We start from the raw sequence: 20,770 nt of genomic DNA, 5'->3' as shown, positions 1-20,770 counted from the left end.
GGTGCAGAAGCTAAGAGGGACATCTTAACTTGCAATTTCCAAACTTTTTAATTGAAAGCACCTTAATTCTCATCTTAAACCAAAGGTGTTTGGATTACTGAAGTCAGCAGGATAGTGGAATTAAACGCACTGGGAAACTGGCAGTTTAGCAAGAATGATTATGCTCCTGCCGCATCTGCTCCTGAACCAGGCAGGCTCAGGCTGTAGGAGGGTTAAGGTGAGAGAGTGGGGACTCCTAGAGAAGCTTGGGAGGGGAGAGGCTGATCAATGGAAGACACCCACCCACCCACAGCACACACTGCACAAAGGAGCCTTTGGTCTGGGGGGAGGCTTTGTTTGCTGATCTGCAGGGTTTAGATAGCTCCAGATTTAGCAGTTGTCTCCTGGAAAAGAATAGAAAGCTCTGGAGCTTAGTAGGAAGAACATAGTGGAGATTTATAGGGGCCACTGGTTTCCATGAGCGGCTATAACTGGAGGAGCTCAGTTAAGGACCAGGAGGTGCCTGCCGGCTAGGACCTTTTCCTGGCCATGCTCTGCCATCATAATCTACCAAAAGGAGGAGGAGAAGGGGCTGGAACCTTTGCTTTCCCCACCTGCAGCATCAGCCCCATCCAGGCACCTGGTGAGTGCAAAGTGTGTGGGGGGTGCAGCAGGGGGAGGGGAGGGTGTCTGGGGACTGGGAGATGTCCATGAAGACAGCTTCAGAGAGGGAAGGGGCAGAGAAAAGTGAATAAGCCCTTCCCATAGTGGAGGAGAGCTGGTCTGGGAGGAGAGCTGGTTTTAACAGAGGAAGCTGCCATAGACTGAGTCAGACCATTGGTGTATCTAGCTCAGAATTGTCTTCACGGACTGGCAGCGGCTTCTCCAAGGTTGCAGGCAGGAATCTCTCTCTGCCGTATACTGAGTCAGACCATTGGTCTATCTAGCTCAGAATTGTCTTCACGGACTGGCAGCGGCTTCTCCAAGGTTGCAGGCAGGAATCTCTCTCTGCCGTATACTGAGTCAGACCATTGGTCTATCTAGCTCAGAATTGTCTTCACGGACTGGCAGCGGCTTCTCCAAGGTTGCAGGCAGGAATCTCTCTCTGCCGTATACTGAGTCAGACCATTGGTCTATCTAGCTCAGAATTGTCTTCACGGACTGGCAGCGGCTTCTCCAAGGTTGCAGGCAGGAATCTCTCTCTGCCGTATACTGAGTCAGACCATTGGTCTATCTAGCTCAGAATTGTCTTCACGGACTGGCAGCGGCTTCTCCAAGGTTGCAGGCAGGAATCTCTCTCTGCCATATACTGAGTCAGACCATTGGTCTATCTAGCTCAGAATTGTCTTCACGGACTGGCAGCGGCTTCTCCAAGGTTGCAGGCAGGAATCTCTCTCTGCCATATACTGAGTCAGACCATTGGTCTATCTAGCTCAGAATTGTCTTCACAGACTGGCAGCGGCTTCTCCAAGGTTGCAGGCAGGAATCTCTCTCAGCCCTATCTTGGAGAAGCCAGGGAGGGAACTTGAAACCTTTTGCTCTTCCCAGAGCAGCTCCATCCCCTGAGGGGAATATCTTGCTGTGCTCACACATCTAGTCTCCCATTCATATGCAACCAGGGCAGACCCTGCTTAGCTAAGGGGACAAGTCATGCTTGCTACTACAAGACCAGCTCTCCTCTAGAACTGAATGGATAGTGTAATTTTTTAAAAAACAACAACAACCCAGCAACACAGAGTTCCTCCATACTCAGGGGGATTGAAACAATATTCAGATAAAAAGGCTCCCCACACATGAGCAGGCAGCTCACCCTGGGTGGTCGGATTGCCCACCCACATGATTACTGGGTCTGTCATGGAGCTGGTTGGGGCTGTGGGGATCGGGGCCTCCCGGCATCCAGAAGTCCCAGAATGCCCCGTGTGAGTGCACCACACGGGGCAATCTGGGGAGCCCCCCACCACCAACACCAGGAGACTTGTTATAGCCTCCCTGTTGGGGGTCTACTCATGAGTCGCTGCACCACAAGGACACACAAACAGCGAAACGGGGTTAGCAGATCGCGTGCTCTGCTAACCTCATTTAATGGCGGGGGAATCAAGGGGGCTTGCTGCAGGGAGCCCTGCAGCTCGTGTTGCAGCACATGACCCTCCCTTAGCCCGGTTTCGGCGTGTCCTGAGAATAGCCTCATTGTTCGATGTGAGTAGGTAGCTTCCAATGCAAGGTCATTTAAGTAACCTGCCACCTAAGAAATATATCATGTCAGTACTCTAAGAGAACGACTGTGATGTTTAAAAGCATCTTATTGATTTCATTGCTAAATCCCCGTTCCAAGACCTGAGCTCCGTTCCAAGACCCGAGGCAGGAATTCATAGGAACATAGGAAGCTGCCTTCTACCTGCCTTGGTCCATCTGGCTCAGGATTGTCTACACAGACTGGCAGCGACTTCTCCAAGGTTGCAGGCAGGAGTCTCTCTTGGAGATGCTGCCAGGGAGGGAACTTGGAACCTTCTGCATGACTTGTCCCCTTAGCTAATCAGGGTCTGCCCTGGTTGAATAAGAATGGGAGACTACATGTGTGAACACTGTAGGATAGTTCCCTTAGGGGATGGGGCCACTCTGGGAAGAGCAGAAGGTTCCAAGTTCCCTCCCTGGCTTCTCCAAGAGAGGGCTGAGGGAGATTCCTGCCTGCAACCTCGGAGAAGCCACTGCCAGTCTGTGTGTAGACAATACTGAGTTAGATGGACCAATGGTCTGACTCAGTATAAGGCAGCTTCCTGTGTTTCTCTCTTGGTAAACCCAAAGACTAACTGGGGAAAGATGTATAGTGCTATGCCCGTTTCCCCAAAAAGGGTATCCAAAAGATGGGAGCCATAAGGAAGAGGAACCCCAAAACCTCTCAAACTGAAGCGTCTTAAATAGAGGAAGGTGTCCAGGGGGCCTTCATGAGCAAGAGGGAAGAACCAGTGGGAGAAAAATGCCTCTGAGGTACTCAAGTGCCAGATTGTCCAGAGATATAAAGGTTACCCTTCCCAAGTGCTGGTTTGGGCCTTTGAAGCCCTACATGACAGGACCAGAAGGACCACCCATCCCTGCATGAATCCTCCTGACCCTTAATATCTTCTGTAGAGAGGCTCTCTCCTGAATTTCCCGCACTTCCTGAGCAGGGCCTTCATGGTTGTGGTGCCTCAACTTTGGAATTCCTATGTCTGTCAGTTGCATCAAGCACCCACAGCCTGGACCAGGTCTCACGATCAGTGAGACCCAGTTTTAACGAGCGGGCAGGGAGCCCTGGGCGGCCAGATCAGCCGCCCACATGATGGCCGGCTCTGGGACGGAGCTGGTGGGGGGTGGGGGGAGCGGGGTTCGCGCAGCCCCCACAAGCGCCAGTATGCCCTGCGTGAGCGCACAGGGCATACTGGAGAGACCCCCGAGCCGGGAGGCGGTTTTTCGCCTCCCGCTCGGGGGTCTACTCATGAGTAGGCGTGGCGCGAAGCCGCACCGCAGCTACTCACAATGGTAAAAAGCAGGTTTGCTGGAGCGCTCGCTCCGCAAACCTGCTTTTTACCAGGGGTTCTTGAGCGGGTTTGCCGCTCAAGAACCACCGGGCTCGGCTGCGAGCCCGGTGGTTCTTACGGTCACCAAAAATCGGGCTAGCCTCTGCTAACCCGATTTTTGCTGATCGTGAGAAGTGCCCCACTGACTTCTTTACTGCAGGACCTGAAGATACTTCTGTTCTCTATAGTCTGATGGTGTCTGATGTTAGTATTTGTTTGCCCTGTGATTGATTGTATCTCTGTTAACTATTGTACTACATTTTAAAATTTGTTTTCAGTGTTCATATGGTTGTCATGTATTTTACCTGAATCCAGGATTGTCCGTCTTCAAAGTTATTTGATGTTGGAAATGAGGAGATCATCTTAAATTCAGAGTCCTGTTTTTTTCAGGTAAATACAGGTATAACCTGTATTTATTTAGAGGTTAAATACAGGTATAACCTGTATTTATAATCTATTTTTTTAAGGGAGTCATCTTAAATTCAGAGTCCCCTTCTATTCGGGTAAATACAGTATGTTGTCAACCATTTTGGGAGTCTTTGACTGAAAGGCAGGATTGAAAAATACTGATAATAAATAAGATGAATCAAAAGAGGTGAGGACGGGCCCTTTGAGTAGCTCAGGTGGTGAGCAAAGATCCATTTTATCTTTTGTTTGGTCTCCTTTCCAGGTGGTGAAATCATGCTGGCTCCTTGTTCCAGGCCTTCTCCTCTTTGTGGTAAAGTGGAGACTGCCACTTTGCAACTGGACCAGGTAGGAAAGGAGAAGAGCGGGGCACAGTCTGGGGGCTTCTGTTCCTCGAGCATCTCCCTAGGCCTGGAATAATCTGCCTCTCTCCCTTGGCTTAGTTTGTCCAAGCTGCCCACTTGGAAAACTCTGAAGGACACTGGGAAACTTGGGGCCCTGCAGAAGAAATCTCACCCACTTCACTTTTACTGCCTTCTTGGATTACTTTATTATCTCTAAGGAGAGCATCTTTCCATCTTCTGCCAGGGTCCCGTGACCTTTGAGGAGGTGGCTGTAAGTTTCTCGGCGGAGGAGTGGGCTCTGCTAGAACCAAACCAAAGAGCTCTGCACAGAGAAGTCATGGAGGAAATCTGCAGACATCTTGCCTCTTTGGGTAAGTCTTCTGCTTCCCTCGGCTGCTATTTTTAGTCTCCATTAATGAACAGGAGAGCAGTTTCTGAGAATGTAAGTGGCTCTTCCAGTATTCCCTCTATTAGGGATTCCCAGAGGTTGTTGACTACAACTCCCAGAATCCACAGCTGCAATGGCTTTTGATTGGAGAGTATAGAAGTTGTAGTCAACAACATCTGGGAATCGCTGTTAGAAGGAACACTGGAGGAACACTAGAAGGAACACTGTGTTTCTTGGATGCACAAGGCCACGTATTTAGAATGCAAAGTAACATACAATCCAACAGTTCCATGTTCTCATAATCTGGGGAATCTGATCCTTCAAAGATTTATGTAGGATAACGTTTCCCTCTTTGATCCTTGTGCTTAGACCAAACATCAAGGAAGTCCCTAGTGCATTCCTCATTGGGAGCTGGGACAAGATTCCTTTGAAGTCTGAAAGGCTACACACCTGTTTGCTGGAGACTGGAGTAATTATTAATACTTCCTCAGATCCAACCTGCTTTCTCTCTTCTTGAAGCTGATAAAACACTCTTCTGGACAATATTAGTGCAAGATGAATTTTTTTCACTAAAACTGGATCCCAATATCCCCCTGCTTTCCCTGGGATAAGACAGCTCTTTCCCTTAAAGGCATGGCTTCCTGATGTAATGGGAATCACTGCTACCACTGAGGCCTATAATTACGTGACACCCATGATACGCCAGTCAGAGTAAATTATTATTATTATTATTACATTTATATCCCGCTCTTCCTCCAAGGAGCCCAGAGCAGTGTACTACATACCTGAGTTTCTCTTTCACAACAACCCTGTGAAGTAGGTTAGGCTGAGAGAGAAGTGACTGGCCCAGAGTCACCCAGCTAGTTTTATGGCTGAATGGGGATTTGAACACGGGTCTCCCCGGTCCTAGTCCAGCACTCTAACCACTACACCACACTGGCTCTCCTACACCACACTGTTAACAAATTAACGAAGGCTGACCTACAGACTAACCAAGTGCATATGCAAACATGTTCCACAATGGAAAGATGGGCTAGCTAGTTGCACTACTTTATGAGCACTACCACGAGCTCTCCACTACATGGCAGGGATTGCTTCCATGCAAAGACTTTTGAATGCTGGTTAAATGTAATGTATGTAGTTCAGTGTAAGCAAGTGTAGAGTGGTGCATACTGGGGCAAAAACAGGAGCATAGCTAGGGGAGAGGGGGCCTGTGTTTGACCCTCTCCCAGGCAGCCCCTCGGAGTGAGGGAGATAATGAAGAAAATAGGGAGGGAAGGAGCCTGTGGGCCCTCAGGAGCTGGGGAGCCTGGGTTCCACTCAATTATAGCCTATAATTATAACCTATAATTGGCACTGGCACTGTTCCCTCTAACAGGGATTTCCTGATGTTGTTGACTACAACTCCCAGCATCCCCAGCTGCAGTGCCCTTTGGCTGGGGATTATGGGAGATGTAGAACAACATCGGGGAATCCCTGTTAGAGGGAACACTGACCCCTGGCAAAAAACCCACATATGTACTGATGGGATCTGAGTTGTCAGTGACTGACCAGGAGAGAGATCTTGGGGTTATGGTGGACAGCAAATTGAAAGTGTTGACTCAGTGCACAGCAGCTGTAAAAAAAGGCAAATTCCATGCTAGGGATCATTAGGAAGGGGGTAAACATGCTAATATTATCATGTCCTTATGCTATGGTGCGGCCACATTTGGAGTACTGTGTGCAGTTCTGGTAACTGTATCTTAAAAAGGACATTGTAGAACTGGAGAAGGTGCAGATGAGGGCAACCAAGATGATCGGGGGCCTGGAGCACTTTCCTTATGAGGCAAGGCTACAGCATTTGGGGCTTTTGAGTTTGGAAAAGAGGCAACTACGGGGAGGCATGATAGAGAGTAGACAGAGAATTTTTTCTCCCTGTTGTAATATATTAGTCTCTCACAATACTAGAACTAGGGGTCATCCCATGAAACTGACTGCCAGGAAATTTAGGACCAGCAAAAGGAAATACTTTTTCACACAGTGCATAATTAATCTATGGAATTCTCTCCCACAGGATATAGTAATGGCCATCAGCCTGGATGGTTTTAAAAGGGGCTTAGACAAATTCAGGGAGGACAGATCTATCAATGGCTACTAGTCTGGTGACTATAGGTCACCTCCAGCCACAGAGGCAAGATTCCTCTAAATATCAGTTACAGGTGAGCAACAGCAGGAGAGAGTGAATGCTCTCACCTTTTGCCTGTGGACTACTCAGAGGCATCTGGTGGGCCACTGTGTGAAACAGGATGCTGGACTAGATAGGCCTTGGGCCTCATCCAGTAGGGCTGTTGTAATGTTCTTATGCTGTTATTCAGATAGCAATAAAGTGGGTCTCCTCTGATTTGAACTCCATTTCTCCCTCTTTGGGAGACTCTCTTCTTGCAGGTTACAGAGGGGAGTGTGACAAAGATGGTGAACAGCAGAGAAGGAAAACAGAAACAAAATATCCACTGAAGAAATCTGCTGCTTCTGACCTTTCTGACTTCCGTAACACTCCAGTTCAAAAAAAGGATGGTAACAGAGAGGAGAGGAATAAATATCCTGAATGTGTAAAACTTTTAACCAGTAAATCAAGCCTTTGCACACATCAAGTAATTCATACAGGTGATAGAAAATATGAATGCTCAGAGTGCAGAAAGAGCTTCAACCAGAGCTCAGACCTTATTGCCCATCAGAGAATCCACACAGGGGAGAAACCATTTCAGTGCTGGCAGTGTGGAAAGAGCTTTAGCCAGAGCTCAAGTGTTACTGCCCATCAGAGAATCCACACAGGGGAGAAACCATTTCAGTGCTGGCAGTGTGGAAAGAGCTTCAGCCAGATTGCACACCTTACTGCCCATCAAAGAATCCACTCAGGGGAGAAACCATATCAATGCTCAGTGTGTGGAAGGAGCTTCAGCGACAGTTCAAGTCTCGCTAAGCATCAAAGGATCCACTCAGGGGAGAAACCATATCAATGCTCAGTGTGTAGAAAGAGCTTCAGTGACAGCTCAAGCCTTAGTAAGCATAAAAAAATCCACACAGGGGAGAAACCATATCAGTGCTCAGAGTGTGGAAAGAGCTTCAGCTGGACCTCACACCTTATTTCCCATCAAAGAATCCACACAGGGGAGAAACCATTTCAGTGCTCAGAGTGTGGAAAGAGCTTCAGCCGGAGTTCAAGTCTTACTTCCCACCAAGGAATCCACACAGGGGCGAAACCATTTCAATGCTCAGCCTGTGGAAAGTGCTTTAAGAGAAGCTCACACCTTATTTCCCATCAGAGAATCCACATAGGAAGAAACTGTATTCATGCTCAGAGCATGGAAAGACCTTCATTTGGAACGCAAATCTTACCCGATGTCAAGGAAACCACACAGGAGAAATCCTATAAATGCAGAGTGTAGGAAGAGCTTCAACCTGAGAGGAAGGAATCTGCATAGGAAGAATACACATAGAAAAAGGCAATTACAGTGATTAGAGATTGTAAGCTCCTTTGGAAGTGGGTTATATATCCTCCGCTGTAAAGTGCCTCCATACATTTTTAATTAGGGGTGACCAGTGACCCCGACAAGCCTGGACTTTGGGGCTGAACTGAAGTCCATTCATTTCTGATGTTTGGGTGCCCTGCCCTCCCCAGCAGCGGCTAGTGCCATGTATTTATTTGCAGTGCTGGAAAGAATAGGAGCCAGAATCAGGAATCATTTGCAAAGGCAGCAAATCAGCAGCGAGGAGGGCGTGGGGCTGGAGGAAGCTGTGGGGGAGGAAGCTCCCCAATTCAGGGGGCTGTCCACTTGTTCTGAGTTCTCTCACTTCTCTGCTAGTGCCAGACTAGGACCGGGGAGACCCGAGTTCAAATCCCCATTCAGCCATGAAACTAGCTGGGTGACTCTGGGCCAGTCTCTCTCTCTCAGCCTAACCTACTTCACAGGGTTGTTGTTGTGAGGAGAAACCTAAGTATGTAGTACACCGCTCTGAGCTCCTTGGAGGAAGAGTGTCATATAAAATGTAAATAAATAAATAAATAAATAGTACGTTTTACCTTAGGCAGAGCTTGCTTTTCCTTTCTTGGTGGGGAGACGGGGTTACTGCCTGCCCTGACGGACCTCTTCTGCCTCCCACTCTCATTTGGCACTGGCACCAAGACAGAGAAATTCCTCTTCCTGCACAGAGATCACCTTTCTTTCATCTTGCAGAGTCCTTCAATGCCCTCCTTAGCGCATCCTTCTTTTGCAAGTCACTGCAAAGCCAAAGATCCTCCAAAAGAAGCCCGGGCTGAAAGCTCTTCCTCGCTTGCTTTTAATTTAATGAAATGTTTCCCCAGCTCCCCCCCCCACACACAAACACATATTCCTGGGACTGGGGGTGGATTTGAATGGAGACTGTGTCCCTCCCTGGAGGGAGAGGGGAGGAGTAGGTGTGTCACCCCTTTTTAAAATCGATGTTGCTTCCTTAATTAAATCTCTGTTGCTCTCACATGGTGGTTTCTTTGGAGGGCTGCTGGAAGAGTGTGAATACCTTGGGCGGCAGGAAAAAGCTCTACTCGGTTTAGCACCCAGTTGCGTCCCTACACAGATAATCCTGCTTGCTCCCTATACCCTTCTCTTGCCTGGATGAGGGAAGGGGAGAGAAGAAGAAAGTGGAGACTTCTCTGCAGTCCCCAAGCAAAGAAGGCATTTTGAAACAGATTCAGCCAGCCGCTTTAGATGCTGGTGCAGCAGAGGAGAAAGCTCAGGGAGATTAACTGACCTGTCCTGATCCTCCCATATCTTGCTCATCATAAGGCTATAAGGGAAGCACAAAAAGTAAATGAGGAAGAATAGGCTTGTTTCAGCTATTTTTGGGAAAAGAATCCCTGCTAACAGGGCAGAGGGATACCTTCTGAAGTAGTAGCTGTCCCTATTCATCCCAGAAAAAGCGTTCTTTTCAGTTCCTGTTTGCTGAGTCTCTCTTGTATGACAGAATTGTAGCCATAGATACGTTAAACCTCTTTGTTTTGCTTTAAACACACCTTTTAAAATCCTTGCTTAGAAGGCAAATGATATGAACTCTTCTCGGGTGAGGAAAAGAAAAGATGCATGGGTCATTATTCTTTAAATACAAGTTGAATTTTATTAGTACAACCTCAGATGGTTTCTTCTGGCAGCAAATAAAAACAGCTGGGGAATGGTGAAGGAAAGAATCCCCTTTTCTTTCAGAAAATAAAGCGTTTGTTCATGGGGCTGTATGTGACTGTGTGTTCACTTCAGTTTTTAAGCATCTGTTTTCATTAGTTGATTGGTCTATTTGGTGTTTGTGGGGATGCTTCTCTCCTGCTACTTATCTATTCTTGTTCCCATTTGTCTTTCTGTTTTGTTCCCTGTGCTTCAGTTAAGTGCTGCTCTGTTAACAAGTAGCCATCCTTCAATATCTCTTTCTTTCTTCTCAGTTCTTCAGCTCGAACATGGATTCCTCTTGTTCGATTCTGTGCTTTTTCATATATTCCTTCCTTCCCCACCCCCATTTCCCCCACCCCAGTGCAGCCACTGCCACTAGCACAGGGTGGCATACATGGTAGTTTTTCTCCCCTCCCCACTCTCCTTATCCTTACAATCCTGTGAGGTAGATCCAGGGCTGTCCTTAGAGACACCCTGGCAGGGAGCAGGACCTGGGGGCAAATCAGACAATGTGGGGTAAAGGTCAAGTGTGTGCTGTCGACTCCTGGCTCCCACAGAGACCTGTGGTTTACTTTGGTAGAATACAGGAGGGGCTTACCATTGCCTCCTCCCACACAGTCTGAGATGACGCCTTTCAGCATCTTCCTAGATCACTGCTTCCCGATACAGGAGCTTCCCATAGTCTGGGAAACATACCAGTGGGGATGTGAACCGGCAACATCTGGCCCATTCCAGATGTCAAGCCAATTCCTTGCTGTGCCATTAGGTGGCTCAATGTGGGGTACACTCAGGGGCACACCAAGGTAACTTGGGTGCCTGGACTGCCCAGCCACAAGCCCTCTCCCCGCACGAGGCCCCCCAAAAAACTTCCTTTGGGGGACCCACCTCACCAAAGCTCCTTTTTTTTGTTTTGTTTAAAAACTCTTGCCACGGCTGAGGGGTGGCTGTGGGGGGATGGAGCGGAGCAGACCTTCTCCCTCCCCCCCCCCCCCCGCCGCCGCCGGCGGGTTGTAAGGAGGGAGGATGCTGAGCCCATCCGTTTGGGCCAGCAACTTGAGGTGCGCCTGCACAGCTGAGATCATCACAAGCCTGTGACATCATGAGTTTTTAAACAACAACAACAAAAACCTGGAGCTTTTGGCAGGGCAGATGCAGGGTGGTTCAGCTGCCGGAGGCTCCTGACCTCTGTTCATTTGGAGGCTCCCCCAGACTTTGGAGGACTGGACTGGGTCCACAAGGTCCGGGGGTTAGTGTGCTTCTGGGTACACTTCAGTTAATTTTCGTGTGGGCTAAGAGAGTGGGGCCCGAGGCAATCACCCTGCTTGCCCTGCCCTAAGGACACCCCTGGGTAGGTTTGGATGTCTGGTGAAAGGTGAGCTTCATAGCTGAGTGGGGAAAGATTTGAACTCAGATCTTTCCAATTCTAGTCGAGCCCCCTCTTCTTACTTATTATACATTAATTCAGGGGTTCCCAACCTTTTAAAAAAAGGAAGTTTACCCCTTCTGTCACGAACCTTCAGCTCAGGTATGCCATAGAGATTTTCTGTGTGTGTCTCTACATGTACTGCACAGTGCAGCACACACACTAGACTGTTATGGTTATGAGACGGGCTGCTCCAATCACTGGTTTACATCCAGACCAAGTTACTCATGAGTACTCCCACTGAAGTTAATGGGACAAGTAACCTTATGGGTAAGTCTGGATGTACACCAGTGACTGGAGTAGCCCGTCTCATAACCATAGCATTGGTGTGTGTATGCCACATAAAATACAATGGTATTACTACCCCCTGTTGGGAACCCATTTTAATGTATCTTAATTATCTATTTTTTAAATTAATAAGCGGTATAATGAAACATAATTTGAAGTCATGCACATTACTGCCGGGGGGCGGGAGGGGTGTGTGCCCTGTAAAGCCATTAGTTCCAGGGTATGAAATTATCTAGCTGCACCTCTGGGAGTGATGTCTGCCTGAGAGACCCCTCTGTGTGTGTGGGACTTGCATCTGCTGTTTATGCAGGGCTATAACCTGCTGCACTTCTGATCAAGGGCTGCTCTGGGGAGGCTAAGCTCCATCCTGTGCTGCAGGACTGTTGCTATTTTAAAATTGATTGCCAGGAAATCTAGGACCAACAAATGGAAGTACTTTTTCACACAACGCATAATCAACTTGTGGAATTCTCTGCCACAAGATGTGGTGACAGCTAACAACCTGGATGGCTTTAAGAGGGGTTTGGAGGAGAGGTCTATCCACGGCTACTAGTCAGAGGGCTACAGGCCACCTCCAGCCTCAAAGGCAGGATGCCTCGGAATACAAGTTGCAGGGGAGTAACAGCAGGAGAGAGGGCATGTCCTCAATTCCTACCTGTAGGCTTCCAGTGGCATTTGGTAGGTCACTGTGTGAAACAGGATGCTGGACTAGATGGGCCTTGGGCCTGATCCAGCAGGGCTGTTCTTATGTTCTTAAAATATGCAACCAGACACACAATGTGTAGTTCTAAATAAACGTGTGCAGTTCTGAAAGTAAAGTTGTGCAGTTGAAAAAATTCAAGTCATGCAAGAGCAGCATGATGTAAAAAGTGACCGATAACTATGAAAAAGGTCATCCAGGCGCCTCTAGAGCACAAACCCTGATCAAGTATCCCCATTCCCTTTGTCAAAAACACTTCCTGCAGACTCCACTGCGGCTCACGGGTCAGTATAACCCTTGTAGAGATGCATCAAGCAAAAATTTATTGAGAGCATCTCTAGCAAGTGACTGAGCAAGCTGGACCTGCTGAGTTTCTGTCTGGACACATCGCTATCCAGCCCAGGCTTGAGTTGAAAGACCAAGGCAAAGTCTGGGTGTATGAGGCCTCATTTGTAAAGCCAGCATAATATACCAAACGGTACGAAGTCTTTACAGCTTGTATGTGGAAATTAAAAACAGGCATCTTGCATCGTCTACGCTTTTTAGAGCAGGAGTGAACACTGATAGTAGTTTAACTCTCATCTTAAAGGCTTTTGGATTACTGAATGCAATAGTCAAGTAGAACCAGCTCCACTGTAAAACGTAACATTCTGTTAATCCTTAAGGCTAGAAGGAAGGAAGCTGATCTCTTCTGTGTATTAATGCAGGCAGGTGAGTGCAGAATACAGCAAAAGAGCATGAAGCAGGCTGTGAAGAGAAAGGTGTAGAAGAGGCATAAAGGAAGTTTGCATCCATGACTGTTGTTAATGCAAAGCGGGGTGGGGAGGTCCTTCCTTCCGGAGCTGACCATTTTCGTTCTTCGCAAAGAGAGAAAGATTTTATCCCACCGCACAAGGCACAGGATGGATCCCTCCAGCCTCTCCAAGCAAGCTCCCCCTGCCCAAGTGGAAAGGCGGGCAGGGAGAGGAAGGTTCGTCGATGGATCCGGGCGCAAGCAACCCCAGCCGCCGACTTGTGTGTGTGTGTGTGTGAACTTTCCCACGTCCTGTTGCGGGGAGAGAGTCGGACAAAAGCCGAGGAGTGAAGGCAGCGGGCATCTCGGGAGAAACAGCAGCGCCGGCGAAGCAGTCGTGGCTTTTCCGTAGGGGAATCCTCTCCTCCTCCACCACCCCCTCGTCCTCCTCCTCCCTCCTCCTCCAGCATACGCCTCGGATTCTGCGCTGTGCTCTCGCTTCTGCAGGCTGAGGCTGGAGAGAGGCGGAGGGTTAAAGGGAGAGAGAGGAGACTCCTAGAGAGGCCTGGGAGGGGCTGTCCCCTAGAATAGTCCCCCCCCATCCCCCTCAATCCGCCCCCCGCCCGCGCGCCTCGGAAAAGAGCGTTTCCTTCCCCCGCCCGCCCGCCCGCCCGCAGCAGCACCTCCCGGCCCCGGCGAGGGTGAGTGCAAAATGCATGCGGGGAATCCCAGTGGGAAGGGATGGGAAGAGGAAGGGAGGGGGGCTGGGGAGTGCCCAAGGAGGCAGCGGCTCCAGAGAGGGGCAAGGACAATGAGAAATCCCGTCTTTCTCCCTGGCCTGGCCCCGCCCCCGCAGGGGATTTTTTTTTTTTTTTTTTTTTTTGCGCGCACACACACACGCTCAACCTTCAGCTTCTGCAGATTTGGGGAAGGGGCAGCTGCGTCCTGAAGAATGGCACATCTCGGGTGTGCACAAGGGATTCCTCATATGCAAATGCCGGTGGTAGGGCCCAGAGGGGTACGGGGGGGAGTCCTTGCTTCCTTCCTGGCTCAGCCTAAGGGGTAACCCGAGACAGAGAGTCCGGATTCAGAGGGAGGCATTTGCAAGAGAGAGCGACTGTCCATCGGCACTGTCTCGTTTTGTAGCGCCCCCACTTCTCGCCGGCTGGTCCGGTGGCCTTGGATTGTCCCACCCAGATGGGATCAGTGGAGAGCAAAGGGTATGTAGGGTGCAGGGGAGGGGGGCGCCAGGCAGGAAAGTAGGGAGGGGGGCAGGGGGTGCTCTAAGTGCTCAGGTCCAGATGCCCAAGCAGGGAATAGGGAGAAAAGGCAGCTGGTGATGAGCTGAGTTCCTCTTCAGACCTATACGGTATTTACCCGAATCGAAGAGGAACCTGCATTTAAGATGACCCCCTTAAAAACTATGAGTTTGATATAGGTTGTACTATTTACCCAAAAGGAAGAGGACCCTGAATTTAAGACAATCCTTCAACTTCTAACAAGAAGTTAGAAGAACCGGAAGAACCTGGGGGAAATCCTAGTCTTGAATTCAGGTCTGTGAGAGGAGAGCCGGTCTTGTGGTTGCAAGCATGACTTGTTCCCTTTGCAGGGTCTGCCCTGATTGCATATGAATGGGAAACTACATGCATGAGCACTGTAAGAGATGTTCCCTTTTATGGGATGGGGCTGTGGCTCAGTGGAAGAGCACCTGCAGGCTTGCATGCAGAAGATTCCAAGTTCCCTCCCTGGCATCTCCAAGATAGGGCTGAGAGAGATTCCTGCCTGCAACCTTGGAGAAGCCGCTGCCAGTCTGTGTGAATACTGGGCTAGATGATGGACCAGTGGTCTGACTCGGTATATGGCAGTTTCCTATGTTCCTAAATCAGTGTATCCTGGCCTCATGTCCACAGCCACTATACTTTGAAACCCTAGGAAAAACCATTTCCTTTCCACAGCTACTCTCCTAGTCGGGCAAACTCGCAGGCTGCTATCTGACCAGTAGAGTGAGGCCAACATTACTAGCAAGCCCAGCAATTGTGAGAGGGTAGGCAGCAGGATGAAGGGGGAGTTGTGGGAGACAGATAGGAGACCAGAGTGCTGTGTGGAGGTTAGCCACTGCTCATCAGGTGTAGGCTAAACCTTCTCTGGTGTCTCCGTGAGTCTTGCCATTCTTCCTACTTTTTAAGCTAGAAGAATCTATATGTGTTTGTAAAATTCTTTCCAGCTTCATTACAGGATGTAATACCACAGAGAGAGGAGGGTGCTGGTTTCACATAGCCCTGCCTGACTGAACAGCTTTTCCTTTAAGGAAGAAATTGGCTGAAGAGCAAGGAGATCTTTGTGTATTCCTGGAAGCTACCTTGGCATAGAGAGCAAAGATGGAAGAGGAAGGCTCGGCCGGCCCCAGAGGAATTAGAGGCCATGAGGTTGGAAGCACTGGGGAATTCTGGGAAAGATCTGTGCAGAAGATCCCGGGAGAGGAGAACACCAGCTCAGATGTACAGCGCCAGCGCTTCAGGCAGTTCTGCTACCAGGAGGTCGAGGGGCCCCGAGGGGTTTGCGACCAACTCCACAGCCTTTGCCGTCAGTGGCTGAAGCCCGAAAGACACACGAAAGCTCAGATCCTGGACCTGGTGATCCTGGAGCAATTCCTGAGCATCCTGCCCCCAGAGATGGAGAGCTGGGTCAGAGAATGTGGAGCAGAGACCAGTTCCCAGGCAGTGGCCCTGGCAGAAGATTATCTTGTGAACCAGGCAGACGACAAGAAGCAGGAAGAGCCTCAGGTGAGAGTGCCTGTGTGAGAGTAAGAGCCTAAGGTGAGAGTACCTCCCAGGGACCCAAAATGGGAACAAGGTTCTCCTGGATAACCCCCTCATAGCCCAGTTTTGGGGAGAAACATTCCAGAACAGGTTATCCCAACCTCCTTTCCTCCCCTGCACCATAGCTTGAAGACAATGATTTTAAATATTTATACCTCACCTTTTGATTCAACATCCACAGAACTACCACCAGAATATCTTAAAATAACGATAAAACCAATGGAAGTTATCACAATACATAAAAACAAAACACCCACAACTAACTGAGCCACCATCATCAGCCAGGAATTTACCAGCAATTTACATTTTTGCCCACCCACCCTCACAAAGTCCTATGAAATAGCACTGCCTTAGCCATGTCCCTGAAAGCCAGGAGAGACGGAGCAGAGCGGACCTCCTTGGGACCAGAATTCCACCTTCTCCGTGCCACTGCTGAGAAGGCCCAACCCTTAGACACCTGAGACAGTGAGGGAACATGAAGCATTGTTCCCAAGGAATGTGTTAGTGCAGGGCTGGCGGCCCGTGCAAGTGTTGGACTACAACTCCCATTATCCTTGGTTATTGGCCACTGTGGCTGGGGGATGATGGGAGTTGTAGTCCAACAACAGTTGGAAGGCCACAGTTGCGCAGACCCTAAGGATGTGCACAAACCAAGGATTGAGCACTGGTTCGGGGCTGTGGGGAGAGGAATGGCGAGCGGGAGCTTTAAGAAAGAGGAGAGAGGTCCTTATCTGCACTCTGTCGCCCCATACAGCTTCCTGCTGGGGCAGCGCTCGTCCCAAGTATCCATGCGTGGTGCCAGCACACACATGGCACCCGTGCATGCGTGGGCGCCATCTGCGTGGTGTTGCTGACCATGGGCATGGTGCTCGCACATGCGCAGACATCATATACACGCTGGCACGATATGTGGGTATTTGGGACAAGTGCCGCCCCAGCAGGAACCTCTTTCCTAAAGCTCCCACTTGCCACTCCCCTCCCTGCAGCGCCAAACCAACGCTTTAACCTCGGTTCGTGCGTATCCTTAGCCCCACCTTAGTGTCTGGGTGAGAGAATGTAAGAAAAGCCTTCCTGGAAAAAAAGGCTTCCTCATCTAATCTGCATTCTGTTTCCCACAGTAGCCCACCAGCTGCCTTTGGGAAGCTCACAAGCAGGAGATGAAGGCATGGTCCTTCTCCTGCTGTAAAACTCCTGCAACCCGTATTCCGAAGCATGCTGGAGGTAGCCTATTGCGATCAAGACTAGTAGTCAACCCATCCTCTATGAATTTGTCCAAGCCCCTTTTAAAGCTGTTTAATTTCTTGACGGCCACCACATCCCATGTTATAGAATTCCATAGATTAATTATGCACTGGGGTGGTGGAGTGGGAGAAATACTTCCTTATGTTGGTCCTAAATTTCCTGGCAATCTGTTTCATGGGATGACCCCTGGTTCTAGTGATGTATGATAGGGAGGAAAACTTCCCTCGCTTTCCACAGCATACATAATTTTATAAACCTCAGTTTCTGAACTAAAAAGCCCCAAATGTTGTAGCCTTACCTCGTAAGGAAAATGTTTTGCCCCCCTGATCATTTTGGTTGCCCTCTTCTGCACTTTTTCCAGTTCTATAATATCATTTTTGAGATATGGTGACCAGAACGCTACACAATCAATCTTTATTGATACAGTCACAGACCAGCAAACAGCCCAGTACAGGCCAAGCAGAAGAAAACAAGTGAGTAAACATAATACATAATTCAGTAGCACAGTTGGAACTATATGTAACAGTATCTACCTATACTATACAGAGTAAAATCAAGCCCCTTTTGCTATGCAGAAGCTAGTGTTTGTTGCTAATTTTGCTAGCAATCAAACAGAACCCAGACTTACATTCTACTCTCCCATGGGCCTCCGCTCCCAGGCCTCCATCACAATTTTTAGAAAGCAAGTAAAATCTTGGCTTTTTACCCAGGCTTTTAAATGAGTGTTTTGTTTGTTGCTGCTTTGTATCTTATAGTTATATTGTATGTGTTTTTTAAACTTTTAATTATCAGTCAATCAATTCCTTGATTACAGTCACCAACCAGCACAGTATACAAACTGAAGCCCAACAAAATAAACCTACATAACCTACAAGGTTATGATACAATAGTGTGCCATCAAGTCAATTTCGACTCTTGACACCCACAGAGCCCTGTGGTTTACTTTAGGTAGAATACAGGAGAGGTTTACCATTGCCACCTCCTGTGCAGTATGAGATGATGCCTTTTTAGCATCTTCCTATATCACTGCTGCCTGATATAGTACCAGCGGGGATTCGAACTGGCAACCTTCTGCTTGTTAGTCAAGCATTTCCCCACTGCACCCTTAGGTGGCTTATGATACAGTTGTTAAGCACAATTAACAATGATTCTTACTCCTGGTGAATTTTATTGGCTATTAAACAGAACTTAGCACATTAGATCTCAAGTTATTCTGGTCAGTTAAAAGATAATCAAGATAAAAAGAATCTGTACAACCTGGATGGCAGCTAATAAAAGGGGTTATATGTTTATGCCATATATCTCATTAAAATTGACAATAAAGGCTCACATGAGCCATTGTTTCAATATCTCCCGATTTGCAGAGACAAGTGCGTTCTTTGTAGGGGATTTTTCGATATCTCCCTTCCAGGACTGCTTTTTGCAAGGCATTGTCAAAGCTCTGCAGTGTTTTGGCATGGTTATCTGGTTTCTGGCAGAGTTGAAACTCAGAACTTGGTTCTCCAAATGGACACCAACAAGAATAGAGCCCTGATCAATTTGACGCTCCATGTCATATATTCTTTGTCTGAGTTTGACCCTGGCATTAAACTTTTAATTAGTTTTTTATTTTTATATTCCCTTTTAATTCTTATTGTGCAGTTTTAATGGTTTTATATTGTTTTAAATGTTTTGTAAACCAACTTGAGATTATTTTAATGCAACGTGGTATAAAAATTAATAATAAATAAACAAAAACTTAGTGACATTTAGGGATATCACATCTTTCTAGTCATACAGCAAAAAATCTGCATTAAAAATGAGTCTGTATGGCCTGGGAAATTAATTAAAAGCTGAGAGACATAATGATAATCCTTATATAACTCACAATACAGTAAAACATGGGTTTAGTTTCAATGGTCCCTGAGGCACAGGGACAGAGTCTTTGAGCATCTGGGATTTTCCTGAACTTTCCTTCAAGCACTGCAGTAGGTAATGCGTTAAAACAAGGGAACGTGAACATCCTGTGATATTTTGAAATTGTAATTTGAGTTAAATATTGAGTAGGTTGGCTTCTGAACTAAATGGTTGGCTTCTGAGAAAAACTCACTTGGGAATCAAATATTGTTCTTTTTGCATATCCATGTAAGAAACATGCGGTCTAAGTGCCATTTTGGCTCAGGAATATCTCAAATTTTTAATAAAGCCTCCGGGATGAAACCATTTACATTTAGCTTTTGGCAAGCTACTCTTTTCCAGTATGTTAAAGTTTTCTACCAATATTAAGGGGGCTAAGCCCATTGGGTGGAAATATAATCTTAGCCAGTAGTAAAGTAAAGTGTATCGTCGAGTCAGTGTCGACTCCTGGCGACCACAGAGCCCTGTGGTTTTCTTGGTAGAATACAGGAGGGGTTTACCATTGCCATCTCCCGTGCAGTAGGAGATGATGCCTTTCAACGTCTTCCTATAGCTGCCCAATATAGGAGTTTCAAATAGTCTGGGAAACATACCAGCGCGGATTCGAACCAGCAACCTCTGGCTTGCTAGTCAAGTCACTTCCCTGCTGTGCCATTAGGTGGTTTTTAAGCCAGTAGTACTGTACTCCAAATGTAGCCACACCATAGACTTGTATTATAATGGCATTATAACATTAGTGGTTTTATTTTCAGTCCCCTTCCTAATGACTCCTTGCGTGTAACTTGCCCTTTTCACAGCTGCTGCGCACTGAGTCAGCACCTTCAATGAGCTGTTCACCATGACCCCAAGATGCCTCTCATGTGAACCCATATCCAGGTTCATATGGGAGAAAGCAGTCCGAGATGTAAACCCTTTCCTAATCCCTCTACCGCTTCCCTCTCTGTTCTTTCGGGGCAGAGGTCATCAAAAGTGGACACTGATCTCCCTGAGGCAGAGAAGGCTCCATCAGACTCCAGACAGAAGCCGCTGTTTAGGTGGATCGTGCAGGAGGGAGACGGAGGAGCCACCTTGATGGGTAAGGAGTAATAGGGTGGATTTCTGCTTTCAATTAATTAATGTTAGTTAGTTAGTTAGTTTTTTTACATTTATATCTTGCTCTTCCTCCAAGGAGCCCAGAGCAGTGTACTTGATTATGTTTATTCTCACAACAACCCTGTGAGGTAGGTTAGGCTGAGAGATAAGTGACTGGCCCCGAGTTGCCCAGTGGGTTTCATGGCTGAATGGGGATTTGAACTTGGGTCTCTCTGATCCTAGTCAGTGTTCCCTCTAACACGGATTATCTGGACACTCAGCTATGGACACAACTTAAATTTAAAGAACCAAAAACTTAATTGATTGATTAAGTGCTGTCAAGTATGTGTAGACTCTTAGCGACCACATAGATAGATCCTCTCCAGGATGATCTGTCTTCAACTTGGCCTTTAAGGTCTCTCAGTGGTGCATTCATTACTATCGTAATCGAGTCCATCCACCTTGCTGCTGGTCGTCTTCTTCTTCTCTTTCATTCAACTTTTCCCAGCATTATGGACTTCTCAAGGGAGCTGGATTTTCACATAACAAAACTTAGATAAGTTTTATTTTGTGGTTATTATTTTATAGGCCACTTTTAACTACCAATGGCAAATACAATTGCTTTAAAAACAGAAGACAGATAAATAGAATTATAAAGTACACTTCTTTCCTTCCATATTTTTGGTGTTTGCGTGTGTGTGTGTGTGTGTGTGTGCTGTATCTCTAGTAGCACATAATAATGCACATGTGTGCA

General features: G+C 47.7%; 1 protein-coding gene across 1 annotated transcript in view; it reads left to right on the top strand.

Annotated features, from left to right (window-relative positions):
- The first annotated feature begins 264 nt into the window (after positions 1 to 264).
- Positions 265 to 20,770, top strand: part of LOC128343805 (zinc finger and SCAN domain-containing protein 2-like) — a 29,035-nt gene continuing 8,529 nt past the window's right edge. Inside the window, exons 1-7 of the mRNA XM_053293242.1 lie at positions 265 to 622; positions 4,204 to 4,286; positions 4,527 to 4,653; positions 7,095 to 8,091; positions 10,611 to 10,647; positions 15,358 to 15,771; positions 19,903 to 20,020. Coding sequence (XP_053149217.1) covers positions 529 to 622; positions 4,204 to 4,286; positions 4,527 to 4,653; positions 7,095 to 8,091; positions 10,611 to 10,647; positions 15,358 to 15,771; positions 19,903 to 20,020 — 1,870 coding nt within the window. The 5' untranslated portion in view covers positions 265 to 528. The remainder of the gene's footprint in view (positions 623 to 4,203; positions 4,287 to 4,526; positions 4,654 to 7,094; positions 8,092 to 10,610; positions 10,648 to 15,357; positions 15,772 to 19,902; positions 20,021 to 20,770) is intronic.

Source organism: Hemicordylus capensis, chromosome 2 (assembly GCF_027244095.1).
Source record: "Hemicordylus capensis ecotype Gifberg chromosome 2, rHemCap1.1.pri, whole genome shotgun sequence".
Classification (NCBI taxonomy): domain Eukaryota; kingdom Metazoa; phylum Chordata; class Lepidosauria; order Squamata; family Cordylidae; genus Hemicordylus; species Hemicordylus capensis.
This window is presented reverse-complemented; position numbering and strand designations above follow the sequence as displayed.